At 46.7% G+C, this 14,923-nt stretch overlaps 1 protein-coding gene across 1 annotated transcript; it reads right to left on the bottom strand.

Annotated features, from left to right (window-relative positions):
- Positions 1 to 10,046: 10,046 nt before the first annotated feature.
- LOC107303545 (subtilisin-like protease) lies at positions 10,047 to 10,884 on the bottom strand. The gene is made up of 2 exons (XM_015833209.1): positions 10,564 to 10,884; positions 10,047 to 10,490 (listed from the first exon to the last, which is right to left on the bottom strand). Exons 1-2 carry the CDS (start codon positions 10,882 to 10,884, stop codon positions 10,047 to 10,049), a joined length of 765 nt encoding a protein of 254 aa, XP_015688695.1.
- Positions 10,885 to 14,923: the final 4,039 nt, after the last annotated feature.

Below are 14,923 nucleotides of genomic sequence, written 5' to 3' on the forward strand. Positions count from 1 at the left end.
TTACCTTTGTATTTAATGCATTTTTTTTAAGTTGGTGTATAGCTGGCTCTTGCATGAGAGCCAACCCCACCCTTTTTTCATTACCTCTTTCCTCCACGTCAGCTTATAGCCTACTATTATACTTGCTCTTATAGCTACCGCATACAGGCATATAAAGTTTGGCAGTTCAAGGCGTGATTGGGCATAATTAGTGAAGATAATCTAAATGGCGCTCTAACAAACGTCATTCTTTAATTTATATCCTCTGAGCTCCTTTACTTGTCCTAGCTATAAGCTGCCTGAAGATAATATAGCTATCGATCCAAAATGACATGTGCGATCTTTTTCGTGATATGGTGCCCCTTTACGCACTCGATATAGCTACGAAAATGACAAGAAGTGTTGAGTGGACACGAGGGTAGCAACATGTTTTAATTAATTAAGCTGCATGCATTTTCTTCGTCGATCACTGGTGACTTGCTAGCTTTCTTGGCCCTCGATCATACCATTTCACTGTCAGTTTTGGCGGCAATATGTGTTGCTGTCACGTAACAGATAGCCAACTGCAACTAGGGTGTCAATGGACTCAATTTTTTTTACTACTCCGTTCAATTTGATAAATTATTATCGTTTTATACAACGTTGTTGTCTTCTAAATTTATCTTTAACTATAATTTTTTATAAAATATATAAAAATAAATAAATAATTATTTTGTTGAAAGTACTTTTTATACTTTATCTATACATATTCTTTTAGTGTTTAAACTAAATGTTTTAGAAGTCATTAATAATCAAAGTTGTAAAGGTTCTACTAAACCTTATCCAAACGGTGGTAATTATGGAACTTGAGAGAGTACAAAATTTAAATGTTAGGCAATCAAAATTTAAGTAGAGTTTTTAGCTAAAAATATATAAGAGCTAAATAAGGCGGCGATGAAAGGACTCACGGAGCTTAACCCATTCCCAATACACGTACGCTTAGTGTTTGATCAACAGCAGTAGCGAACCTACGTATATGTTTCTGAGGTTCTCGGACCCCAGATAAATTATTCAATTCTTACTAAATTATATCAGGTTAATTATTATAAAAATTAATACGTATTGAACCCTATAATTTTTATTCTAGGTTCGTCACTGATCAGCATTAACGTCATCCTTGGCAGGCATAGCGTGCCTGTGGTCAACGCCTCAACGGTGAGGACCGTGTGGAGGGCACCAGCCTTTCCGCTCCTGCATGCGTGTGCCCAGTCTAGAAGCATTCATTTGGGAGATAAGCCACGTGAGGTCGTTGAGGCAGAGCTTAATTGGGCATTTATTTATGCGCAAGTGAGAGAGATCAGCCCATCTAGGTGGTGTTGTTTAGATTGAGAAAATTTTTAGGAGAAGTGTCACATCAAATATTTGACCGAATGATGGAAGGGTTTTTTGAAACGAATGAAAAAACGAATTTCACGGCTAGCATGGAAACCGCGAGACGAATCTTTTGAGCCTAATTAATCTATCATTAACGCATATTGGTTACTGTAGCACTTATGACTAATCATGGACTAATTAGGCTCAAAAGATTCGTCTCAAGATTTTTTCCATAACTATGCAATTAGTTTTTTGGTTCATTTATATTTAATGTTTTATTTAGGTGTCTAAAAATTTGATGAGATGTTTTTGGAAATTTTTTTTGGAACGCCTTAATTCGGCCTTGGCTCTTGCATGTACGTGGACGGCCGGTCAGCTCGGCAGGAAAGTTTGGCGCTTTTTTATATGCGCGGCGGCTCGTTGCAACGGAGAGAGGCTTGGCCTGGTCATTGGCTGGCTGGGTCGCTCCGTCTTTGGGCCGCCAGGTTGGGGCACATGGGGGACGAGGGGGGGCCAAACAGGTGGCCTGAAATCGCGATTCGATACGGGGGGCCAGGCCAACCCCCTGCGCCCCGCCCGCGGCTAGGCCAGATCTAATTCGATCATCACGACCCAGAGAGAAGGAAGGAGGCAATTGGAGCAATGATCAGCAGCTGTTGTGGGTTGGCGTGTGGTGCAACCTTCGGATGCGCTTTTGCGGCTGCGCTGCATCTGCCCCCCAAGTCGATCTCCCCGAGTTGAGAATTCTACCCACTCCAATCATGGTCATGGAGACGAGCAGTGCCCTTCACCATAGTAGTTGATTTAAAGTACCAGGACTACCCGATCATCACAATTCTCAGTGCAGCTTCTACGTTCGCTAGCACACAACTATTTTTAAGGGTCGCACCGTCACTGAAAATCGATCTTTATAGGTTTTTGGAGTCGCGTAGGTTTTGGAAGGGAGGGATCCTTAGGCCTAAAAACCATATCCAAAAATATGCGACATGTGCATCCTGTACGATATGCGTATTTTTGTTTTATTTTTTTAATCAAGTATCCACGTATATATATATTTAAGTCCGTGAACCAAAAATGAAATAGCTTAGTAATTGTTCAATTCCCACCCCATCTGAGTGCCTAACATATCGGCTAACATTCAAGATTAACCAACCAAACGAGCCAGCGCGTGCGACGGCGGCGACAGGCTGGCGCGACGGGTTCGTGCAGCGGCGGTGACGGTGACCTGCTGCTGCGTACGTCAGCTGCGACCGGGGCGCGTGCGACGGCGGCGACGACGGTGACGACGGCGACCGGCTGCTGCTTTCGTACGCTGTGACCGGAGGGCGCGTACGGCGGCGGCGAGCGGCGGGCGTGTGCGGCCTCGGTGAGCGGCGGACTTTTACAGCAGCGGCGACCAGCAGGTACTTCATGTAGGTTCCTCTCGCATGCGTTCTTATTCTTCCTCTCGTTTTTTTCTTCCTCCTGCTGAAACGTTTGTAGCTTCTCTCCATTTGGGACTTTTTATAGCATGGGTCATATTTCTTCTTTACAGACATATTGCATGGAAACTGTCTGGAATCTTTGGGCTGATTAGTGGCATGTTAAACTCAATAATACTCTCCTGCTGCGACCGAAAAATAATTTAATGAAATTCAATTATAATTTAGGCTGTGTTTAGTTCACACCAAAATTGATTGAAATTGGAACGATGTGACGGAAAACTTGGAAGTTTGTGTGTGTAGAAAAGTTTTGATGTGATGGAAAAGTTGGGAGTTTGAAGAAAAACTCTGAAACTAAACATGGCTTACCCTTCCACCTTTCGTACCTGGCCCACCCTTTTAATACCTTTTTCCAGGTACCTTCTCTCAGTCCGTTAGAGCATTGCTGATCAATTTAAGGTTTTCTTATCCAAGTTTATTTTTTAGCTTTTGTTTCTAGATCAATATGAACACATACATAAAAGTTTTATTCATAAATTAATTTTTATTCGTAAATATATCATTTGGTTGCTGATAAAACTTCTCATAGGAAATTACAGCATTGGTAGTAACATCTGTCTTCTATGAATCTAAAAAAAAATTACAGAATTTTGGGGTATTCAAGACATGGCAAGGCTACTCCTGTTGCGACAACAACAATGGCGATGCTACCGCTGCAACCTCGGACGATCAGCCATGGTTCAGGGTGCAGAAGGAGTACAAGATTCTGAAAAAGGAAGGGTGATACAATGTCAGAGCTGTGGTCGAGGTTGCTCTGAGCGGAGAGGTGTACAGGATCATCGACGGTGCGTCACACAAATCGGAGTACAGAATCGTCGGCGCAGGAGGTGAGGTTCTTGCGGAGATCAGGAGGAAGCAGACGGACGCAGGGGTTGCGCTAGGAGACGATGTTCGGACACTGACAGTAGGCCCCACCGCGGATTGGCTGCTCGTCGTAGGGCTCGTGGTCGCCTGCGGCCTCCTTGACGCTGCATCTGATTATATATGCGGCTACGTCCATTTCAAAATATATTTGTTTCTGATTATATATATATATATATATATTATATCTAAATATAGCTAAAAAATATTGGGCCTGTTCGGCAAGCTGGGACCGCAGGCAGCCACTGCTATCTTAGAGCTTGTCGGACTATTCCGAACATACCCACTACATTTTAGGTCAGAAGAAGGAGTGTTTATTCACTAACCCCAAAAGATTATACATTGTCAAATTTGCGTTCAATAAATTTGAAATCTAACATTTTTAGCAACTGATTTTGGTCGCTGATAAAAACTCTCATAGGAAATTGCAGCATTGTTAGTGGCATCTGTGTTCTGTGATCTGAAAAAAAGCAGCATTTTGGGGTGTTCAAGACATGACTAAGGCTACTTTCTTTTTTTTAACGTGGGGTGTCCGAAAACATTTTCTTTAGCGTGGACTATGCATGGATGTCCTAGGCGTTCATCAGTTCATGCCACCCAATGACAGTAGATTTTATGAGTCCATAGCCCTCTCTGGATGTTGAAGGAAGGGGATTGAGGCCATGGCGACACCACCCTTTAAGAAGTGTGTTCTTCGTGACCTGATCTTTTATCAAAAAGTAGAACATGTGAACTTCTAAAAAGAAATGATTATCATAGAGAAAGCGATGAACTGAAACAAGATTGAATGGCCTTTGTAGCATGTAGAATATTTTTGAGGAATAACTTGTGATTACTAGAGGTATGAACGATTGAATGGCCAGTATGATCAATATCCATACCTGATTCACTTGCTGAGTGGACTTGATCCTTGTCTTTATACTTGTCACGAACTGTCAACTTCTCTATTTCATGGTGATGTGGTATGTTGCACCGGTATCCATGTACCAGTTGATGTCAACCCCATACAAGTTGGAGACGGCAGCAACACTTCTCTCGGTTGGAACGAACTCTTCGTCAAACCTTTGCCAACAATCAAAGACAGTGTGGACTGTTTTTTCTGCAAAGTTGACAAAAAGGATGTTTGTTGTTGGCGTTGCATGTATGACCTCCAAAGCCTCCAGTGTTGTTGCGACCATGGCCTCTGCCGCGACCATGACCGCCAGAGTCGTCTTTTTTTTCTCCGCCTGTGCCCAGCGACCAGGAGCCACTCTCAAGTATCAATCTCTCATCTCTCCCGCTCTCTGTGACGGTGAGTCAGCGACATGGTGTGATCGGTGGCTACCTAGTCGAGGCCTTCCTCCTCCCCAAGCTGCAGATGCCTCCATTCATTTTGCCTGGTCTCAAAAGATAAAGTCCTGGGTAAACTGCTCATACCACAACATTCAAGCACTTAGATTGAATGGTTTTTTCCCAATTTGTTTCTAATGCCTCATTTTTGTACTCTCTTGGCTAAGGATTCTCTTTAATTGGTTTTTCCCCAAATTATCATAGGGTTTCCAATTTGACTATTCTATTGAAAGCAATTGATAAACAGCTAGCAGAATTTTGAGGAAATGTCAAGTAAGATTACAAAAGAAGGCGTATTGAAGACTAACATGTAATCTATTTACTTTTTTACTTTTTTACACTTTATATTATTTATGTAGATTGAATGCTCACTGATTATTTGTTTCCTTTTCATATAGATTTTACAAATGTCCTATTTTGCTAGAATTACTACAAGCGCAAGACATGAATATTTATTTTTGGTAAGTACTGTAACTGATTCAAATCACTATTATATCTTAAAATTGCTTGCTATATCAAGTACTTGAGTTTTTTTTGTCATGATATAACTGTTATGGCTGGGACACCGGGTCATTTTCGTTCTAGATTCGCCCCTACCTCAAAGACAAGAACAATATGTGCTTTCCTGACACTTCTGCAACAGTTGATAAGTTGAGAACTTGAGTTAGGTGGTGTTTAGATTGAGAAAATTTTTGGGAGAAGTGTCACGTCAAATATTTGATCGGATGTCGGAAGGGGTTTTCGGACACGAATGAAAAAACGAATTTTAGGGCTAGCCTAGAAACCGCGAGACGAATCTTTTGAGCCTAATTAATCCGTCATTAGCACATGTTGGTTACTGTAGCACTTATGGCTAATCATGGACTAATTAGGCTCAAAAGATTCGTCTCAAGATTTCTTACATAACTGTGCAATTAGTTTTTTGGTTCATCTATGTTTAATGCTTTATTTAGGTGTCCAAAAATTCGATGTGTTGTTTTTGGAAAAAAATTTTGGGAACTAAACAAGGCTCTAGTACTTCCTTTGAAAAGAAGAAACGATGTACTACCTCTGTTCCAAATAAGTGGTTACTTTGATTTCGAATTTTTACTTGCAACATTTAACCATTTATCTTATTTGAAAAATTAGTGTAAATATAAAAATATAAGTCATACTTGAAGTACTTTTTATAATAAAGTACAGTAAGTCATAAACAAAATAAATAATAATTTCTTAATTTTTTAAATAAGACGAAGATTAAAATGTTACAAATAAAAACTTAAAGCGACAAGTATTTTAGGACGGACGGAGCTAGTATCCAAGAACTTTTTGGTCTAAAGCGATCCACGCTTCATAGGCTGGATTTGGTTGCATGATGGTCTTGCCATCTTTCTCAGAGGAGCTGATTTCAGCATCCGGGGCCTTGCTTGCGCTGGCCAGGTATCCTTCCAGCCGAGCACCATGGACGGGAGGGACAACTTGTGCCTTCTAGAGAGGATAGTTCCCCTTTTCAATTTCTCCGTGGTGACATGGCCAGCCACAGGGTTTACGGATTCAGATTCAGTGATATTGTCCCGTGACATTCTGTCACTGACATATGAGCCCTATATGTGTTTGGACCCACACGGGGCCTGTATATCAGTGACAGAATGTCACCGAGAATATCACGGTGCAATGTCACTGAATCCGCGTCCTACAGTGATATTGGAAGAGCTCGCCATGTTTGGTAGTTGAGATTTTGGTGGAGTTGCGGCTCTGATATCATAAAGGAGAACCTTAATTGGTGAAGCGTCTCACCTCAGGGAATTTTTAAGGTACCCTTAGAGTAATACTGGACGTCCACTCTTATCAATCTAATGGACATGATCTCCTTCTACTGTCAGTAGTAGTATGTGTAGTAGAAACCATGTAGAGGGCAAAACCGTAAAGAGAAAGGGTAGATTAGATGGAATGGACGCAAAATGTGCGGTGAGAGGACACGGCGGAGGCGAAGGCGGGATTTGATGGGATCGGCATGTACGTCGCCGTATGGTGGCCGTCGCTCTTCTGGCCTTCCGCTGCTGCCATATACAGATTTTCACGCTTGCACTCGCTGGTTCGGCGCATTGTGGCTGTGTCGCGCAACGCAAGCCCGGCCAGACGACATCGTAATCGTGGTCAGAAGCTGCCGGCCAGGAGTCGTTTAATCCGCACTAACTCGATTGTAATTAGATTCACATGCATTAAAATTGTTAATGAATACTTGATCATGATTAATGAATAATGGGGTTATATTACGGAGTACTCCACCAGTTATGCCGTTTAGTCTCCACGATAACAAAAAATTATCTCGTGGAAAATTATCGGACGGCACCTGGACCAGCAGCAGTAATTCACCGGCATAGCACACAGAAGAAATGCGGCCAGCGTCCTCGGCTCCAACGGGTCGCACAAATGGGAGGTTGACGCTTCCGACCCACGGAATTTTCGGCGGCTACACCGGCCTTATAACTTCCTCTGATAGATAAGCAATACGTTTACAATATACAGGATAAAGTAAAAAATTATCATATAAATCAACGGCCAGTTTTGATTTATACTACCCTACTGCCACTGCTAGTTAAAGTTACTGTAAAATGACCCATGTAGAGGCAACATGTAGATGGTACTGTTTGGCTTGGCAGTGCTTCAAATCTTAGATCCACAGTAGATTTATGCTTATATGTTACGTTATAAAATTTTAGATTTACTCTAAAATAAGAAAAACTTGATTTATCTAAATGTTATGCACATAATCGTAGATCAGATTCATGAATTTGTAGAGTTAGGAATAGCTCGATAAAATATGCCAAAGAAGGCCATTATTGGTCAGGAATAGCCCGATAAAATATTGGACCTAGACTATGTCAAATAGAGCCATTAGGCCAATCCCAACCCATGATGCCTATGGATAGTGTTTAGACAAGAGAAACAATAATAAATACATATGTAGACAATATATCCCCAGTGTATAGTGTCCGTACCAGTTTCCATAAGGAAAAAATTAATCTCTTTGCATGCCACGTGAATAGAGAATGATCAATTGTGGCACTTATCCATACATATACCCAAAGATCAACATCAATCTATATAGCAGTAGTACCGTACAGGCATAGAAGATCAGGAGCTTGAGAAAAATCCGGACTAAAGAAACGATGGGTTTGCCCCAACGTTGATTTCTCTTGTTTCCTTAGTCTTGGTACCTGCGCCGATCCGGTTTTGTGCATGAGACACAGTTTCTCTCTTTTTTTTCTTCTCTCACTTCTTTAATTACCTTATCACATCAAAATTTTGCTTATGTGGCAGCCTAATAAATTCCATAGACACCATCTGAGGTGGAGGGTTGGGCAATGCCCTAAATTGGCCAGCAATAGCTAGTGGCGTGGCTTTACGATATGCGATTACATCTTTGGAAACAAGAAAGAAAACATAAGAGGAAAGCTAATTAATTGATTATTACGCAAGATTGCAACTTGCTAAACTTATCCTCGATTCTACTTTTATTCTTATCTCTAACAGTGGGATCGAGCGCCGATAACTTTGTTGTTGCACGCGAATTGATCCCGGTGTCGATCACTCCGATGATCACCTCACTGCCGGAGTCGGTGACCCACCCCCCTAACCCCTGTTCTGTCTGGCATCAGCCCGAGGAAGCCTGAGCTATGCGTGGTGTCGAGGTACATCGGCTCGTCTAGAATCGACATGGAGAAGCCGGGCTTGATGGACACCGCCTCCAGCTCGGCCTTCGTCAACCATGCGGCAAAGCCATCCAGGATGTGCTGGTACGAGTGCACGAGCCGCTGCTTGCCAGAGGATGTCATGTTGCCAGGGAGGAATGACATGTGCCAGCTTCACAGCCCGCTGTCATCCATCATGCGGGCGGCTACTCGTGGCTTCAGGAGGACAAAGTACATGCGCTCCGGCTCCGGCTCCAGCTCCGGCTCGGCTCCTGATGATGCGTCTGCGTGGCCGGTCGCCGAGGCACGTGGGTGGTGGTGGTGGAGTGGACTTAGTGGAGGGGATGATGGGGATCGGTGGTTGCCGACGTTGGAGGATTGGGCGAACGTGGTGAGAATGGAGATGATCAAGATGGTGGCACACAAGGCGACAAGTACAACTCCTACAGACGTCATTGCTACGGATGGGTGGATAACGGTGAGGAGGACGATGTTATATATATCTGATCGGAGGAAGCAGGAGACCTTTGCTTTGCACATTTAATGTTAACTAGCATGGTGCTCCAAGCAGATTGCATGACTAGCATTATTATAAAGAGAAAATCTAACAAATGCCATTGACAAAAACTTAATTCTAAGAATACCATCGACGAGTGTGAATTCTAAGAAATGCCATCGTACAAACGAATTTGTCTAAGAAATACCATCATCGTTAGGGTTCTATCAATTTTTTTCCGGCTTCGCGAGAAATGGGGTGTTGAGGTTGGTTCCTCGGCCGGAGAAGTAGGCGACGGTGGGCGACCCACCGACGGTAAGCTGCGTGCCCTGGAAGGTCACCAGCATCGCGACATCCGGATAAATTGCGTTGTCCTTCAACCTGGTGCCGAGGACGGTGGGCAACACTAGGATGGAGGCCCCTCCGTAGTACTTGTAGATGATGGTGTAGCCGGACACACTTTAACCGACCGCCACGACCTGTGCTGCACCACTGGCATACAAGGTCTTGACAATAAAGCCATCCAAGGAGTATTCATCGCATATTGCGATGTGTCCCTTACTCCCTTCATGCTTCCAACCCTCGCCTTGCTGCATCCATTACCCTCTCCGGGGTAGTAGAGGGAAAGACAGGGCGTTGATTTCACCCCCTGCACCAACGCTTGTCCCTGGAGTATATCACCATTCTCTAGCACCAGGTCGGCGGAGATCCTCCGGTCCACCAATCTAGTGGCGGATCCAGAAAAAATATTAGGAAAGCCTAGACGAAAGAGAGCTGCTTCTGGCCCATCCTTCTCTTCAGTAATATCAGAAATTTCTTGCGGGGCCTAAGGGGGTTTCAATGGCGCAGATCGAGTAGGGGGGCTAAAGGCCCCTAGCCCCGATGGTAGATCCGCCCTGTACCGACCCGACCTACAGTGATGATCCACGACACGTCGTTTGTAACAGAAAACCGATCTGGGCCAGAGTTGCTAGCAGATGCCACGACAGGGATACCCTTGGCCACCGCGCGGAATGTGCCCATGGCCACAGGGTCCCGGTCGAATCTCATTTCCCCACTAGAGAGGGAGATGGAGATGATGTCCACCCCGTCGACGACCACCGATTCCATCCCAGCCACTATGGACGTCATGGGGCAGTGGTAGTCGTCAGAATCATCGGTGAGAGTATAGCAGACCTTGTACGATGCCAAGTGCGCATTGGGGGCGATCCCGGAGGCCGTCCCGACCGCCTGTCCATGGAACGAGGCGTCGTTGACGAAGTTCCCCGCCGTGATCAACGCCACGTGCTTGTTGTGGCCAATGTAATCGACAGGGTCCTGGAAGATGAGGGATCAGGCGCCGATAACTTTGTTGTTGCAGGCTTGCAGCGGACGCTGCCGTCGCACTTGCCTTTCCACCTGTCTGGCTAGGGTGGCTGGAATTGATCCCGAAATCGATCACTCCAATGATCACCCCGCTGCCGTATTCGGTGTACCCCCAGAAGTTGTCCGGCGATAGCCCGAGGAAGCTCGGGCTATGCGTGGTGTCGAGGTACATCGGCCCATCCAGAGTCGACTTGGAGAAGCCGAGCTTGATGGACACCGCCTCCAGCTCGGCCTCCGTCAACCATGAGGCAAAGCCATCCAGGACGTGTTGGTGCGAGTGCATGAGCCGCCGCTTTTTCCGAAGGTTGTCATGTCGCCGAGGAGGAACAACATGTGCTAGCTCCATAGCTCGTCGTCGTCCATCATGCGGGCGTCTGCTCGCGGCTTCAGGAGGACAAAGTACATGCGCTCCAGCTCGGCTCCTAATGCGTCTGTGTGGCAGCTAGCGGGAGCTCGTGGTTGTGGTGGATTGGACTCGACGGAGGGGATGATCGAGATCGGTTGCCGATGTAGGAGGATTGGGCGAATGAGGTGGGAGTGGAGATGATCAGGATGGTGGCACAAAAGGCGACAAGCATAACTCGTACGGATGCAATTGCTACGGATGAGTGGAGAATGGTGAGTAGGAGGAGGACGATGATTGGAGAGGACGATGTTGTATGCATGATCGAAGGAAGCATGCCGTCATGTACAACACAACTGTTTTATTTCAATAATTTACTATATACTCCGTATCAGATTTATGATAACCAGCGGGGTGTCTTGCGCATCTACACGGCTATTATATAACGCGATTCAATATATATATATATATATATATATATATATATATATATATATCGCTAGCACTACATAATACACAGCGCGTGACACACCCCCACCAACCCAGGCCCCACACCATCCACCAATAAAGTAACTATCCCGTTTATACAAGATGCTGTTAAATTTTAACTATTTGAATTGCTTGCGGGGTGCCCTGAATAAAGCAAGTTAAGTTTTAACTCTTTTTGTCAAATTTTAACTTACTGAAGCACAGATAAATGCTACTGAACACGAGTTAATTTTTAAATAAACAACCAACACATTGTTTAATAAGTGGGCAGTCACTTTTAAGTTAATTCTTGACTAACACCCAACACTATGCTACCTGCGAAGCCAGTTATGTTTTAACTCATACTGAATTGCACAACGTGACAAACTTTATAATATGTGATGTGATAAGTGGATGCAGTTAAATTACTGATGTTAAGCGTGGAAGAAAGTATTTTTGTCATGACCATCGGTCATTTTCCCAGGTAGCAATCTCACGCATATATTTTGAATGATAGTTAAAATTTAGTTGCACATGGAACGGCTACAAATGAATCAATAAACAAATATATTCTTTCCACGTTATCATTAGTTAATTTTTAACTCCGTAAACCTTCATGGGACTAAATTTTGTGGGGGTCATTAGTTATTTCTCCTCGACCAGTAAACGCACACGTTCCTTTCACGCTGTCGTCAATTAAAATTTAACTCCACGATGTATTGTAGTAAACACCCTCACGCATATATAAGTTATTTTTAATTCAAACACTCGTATCTGTCAGTTATATTTTAACTCCGCTAGCATTGTTGAGGATGATGGTGGTGGGAGAGGATAGACTATCATGGAGAATGGTTGATTGATCTTTGAGTGACGCGCTACGTTGTTTCGTAGCACACGTTATCTCGAGCGTCACCGTATGTATATGTATATATATATACACACACATACACCCCTTAACCAAAGCCTCCTGCTCAGGCCGCCCGCTGCCGTGCTCCTGTCGCTGTGTCCTGGGATCCTAAATTTGTCCATTTCTACTGGAGAGCAGCTATTGTTGGTAAGTACTACTACTTCGTAACTTTCTCAAGTACAGTGGTTGACAATCAACCCTCGCATATCACGGTCACTCGTTGCCTCAGGCATACACAGTGTAAGAATCTCTGTGAAGTGGTCCGAAAGACGTCACGTAGAGACTACTTTCAGGTGGGCCCCATAACTTTTTTAAAGTTTTCTTTTCTTCTTTTTCCACTGTCAGTCCATCCCTCTCTCTCCTCTATCTCTTCTCTCTAGGTAGTCCATCGGGCAGGGTTGAGCCGGGCGGAAGAGCTCGCCGGCGCTTTGGGCCGCGGCGGCGTGTCGGGCGGCGGAGCTTCGGGGCACGGCGGCGCGGCAGAGCGTCGGGCGATGGAGCTCGGTGGCGATTCGGGGCGTGGCGGCGCGTCGGGAGGCGGCGAAGCTCGGGCGGTCGGGGCGCGGCGGATCCCGGCGATGGCCGCGTCCCGGTGCGGCGGATCCTGGCGGTGGCCGGGGCGCTACGGCAGAGGTCCACAGTGGCTGCGTCGGGGCGGCGGAGGTCGGTGGCGGCAGCCATGTCCAGGGCGCCTCGGGCGGCGGCGCGTCGGGTCGGTGGCGTCACATCAGGTCGGCGGCGTCACGTCGGGGCGGCAGCTGTGTCTAGGGCGCCGTGACGGATGTCGGCAGTGGCCACGTCGGGGCGGCGGTGGTCGGTGACGGCCGTGTCCGGGGCGCCGCGGCGGAGCTCGGCGGCGGAGCTCTCCGGCGCCGGCGGACGGAACGGCGCGGCGCTGATCAGGGCGGCGCAGCGGTAGTCGGGGCGGCTCGGCGCGACGGTCGGGACCAGCTTGAAGGAGGGGACCAGCTCAAAGTTCCACCCTCTCTGACGAGGCTCTCGAATCTTGCAGAGGGGACGAGGAGTTTGCAGAGCTACGCGGATGGCCGAGCTGGAGAGGTGAATCGGACGTGGCGGCGTAGAGCTCCTCGCCACGTCCTCGACTGTGCGTGCTCTCAGCCGGCGACGGCACCAGGAAATCGGTAGGGTACGTAACGGGCGATCCGCAGGATGTCAAAGAGAGGAAACCTGTCCGAGTTGGAAAACGAAAGCACGAATCAACCGCAGGCACCGGGGGCGCCGAGCCCTACATCGTGCGCGTGCCCAGTCGCGTCGGATCGGTACATATCGACATCGAAAACGTTGTCTCCTGCTGCTGTATGCACACGCTGCACGGTATGGGGGCGGTCAGTGTCATGGCGCCGTATCGCGACGATGGTTTCAGACCTCGAGCACGTCGGGTACTCGGGTGGGCGATCGCTACTGCTCGCGGGACCGTTGTCAAAGCCAGCGGTTAGCTGGTGCTGGTACGCCGAGTTTTGGGCTCTGTTTGCCAGGTAGACGCACTCGAGCTGCCGCGCGTCAGCGTCAGTGCGTCACCCGTCTCTGGGCCGGACAGCGACGGTGGCCGGGGATTCGCCGGGCCAGTGCGCGTCCTTGCGATCAATCGATCCACCGGTGCTTGCTTGTCTCCGCCACTCAACTGCCTCGCCCAGGGCTGAGGTCTATCGCACTTCGCAGTTCGCGCTCGCCGCCAGTCACAAGTCACCCACCCAGGACAAGCTTGGAGGCCGAGGCTGATCGATCGGCGATCAGATGATCAGCGAGATGGTCCCCTGCTCCGTCGTCTCCATAGTACGCCGAGCTTTTTTCTTTTCGGTGCGTGTGTGTGACAAGACCCATACCAGCCCATCATGGAGAAATTTTAGTTGAATTTCATGGCTCGTCCCGTGAGATGGGCAAAGATTTAGGCCTTCTCCAACCAAGGCCGAGGGTTGGGCTGCATGAAAATGTTTGCTACGGTGTCCATAGAGCTTTGGGCTCGTGATTCTTCACGTAGGACGGAATTGCACTCTGATTGTATTTTTAAGCCCATACAAATATACAATTATCGTGTGATATAGTTAGCTTGGTTGCCCATTGCCAAAGACGGTCAAAACATCGTTTTTTTTCTTAACTAGAACACACGGCAGCAAAATTGTCACGATCAAATGAGGCCGTTGATTGTGGTGCTGCTCCACAAAATTATTTCTACCTTGGAAATTTTTGACGCTTGCACAACGGGGCCGGCGGGCCGCCCCTTCTTCCACGATCCTAGGACAAATGATCCACATTTCCACAAAGCCGAACTTTGTAAGTCATCAGTCATGAATGAGTACGTTGAAAGACTGTATGGGCAAAGCCGAAGCGGTAACACCGCGTTCCTTTGCTGCCACCCAGCAAACAGAGCGTGACCGAAATGATGGAAATCAGAGGGGTGGATGACGGAGGAGGAGACCACACTACCGCAGGTCTCCGAAGCCGGAGCTCCGTTCCCTTTCGCTGCTCCATAAACATAAGAGACTTTCTTACTTCTTACCGAGTCATGCCAATCAGTTTCTTACAGCGACTTGGCCAAAGCAGCTTGGGATCGAAGTGCCCGTGACAGCGACTGGAGTCTGACAAAATTTACACCGTCTTGCGTAGCAAAGAGGAAAATATCGGCAAACCGCCCCCACGGCGCACGGC

The sequence above is a fragment of the Oryza brachyantha genome, chromosome 2, assembly GCF_000231095.2.
Source record: "Oryza brachyantha chromosome 2, ObraRS2, whole genome shotgun sequence".
Classification (NCBI taxonomy): domain Eukaryota; kingdom Viridiplantae; phylum Streptophyta; class Magnoliopsida; order Poales; family Poaceae; genus Oryza; species Oryza brachyantha.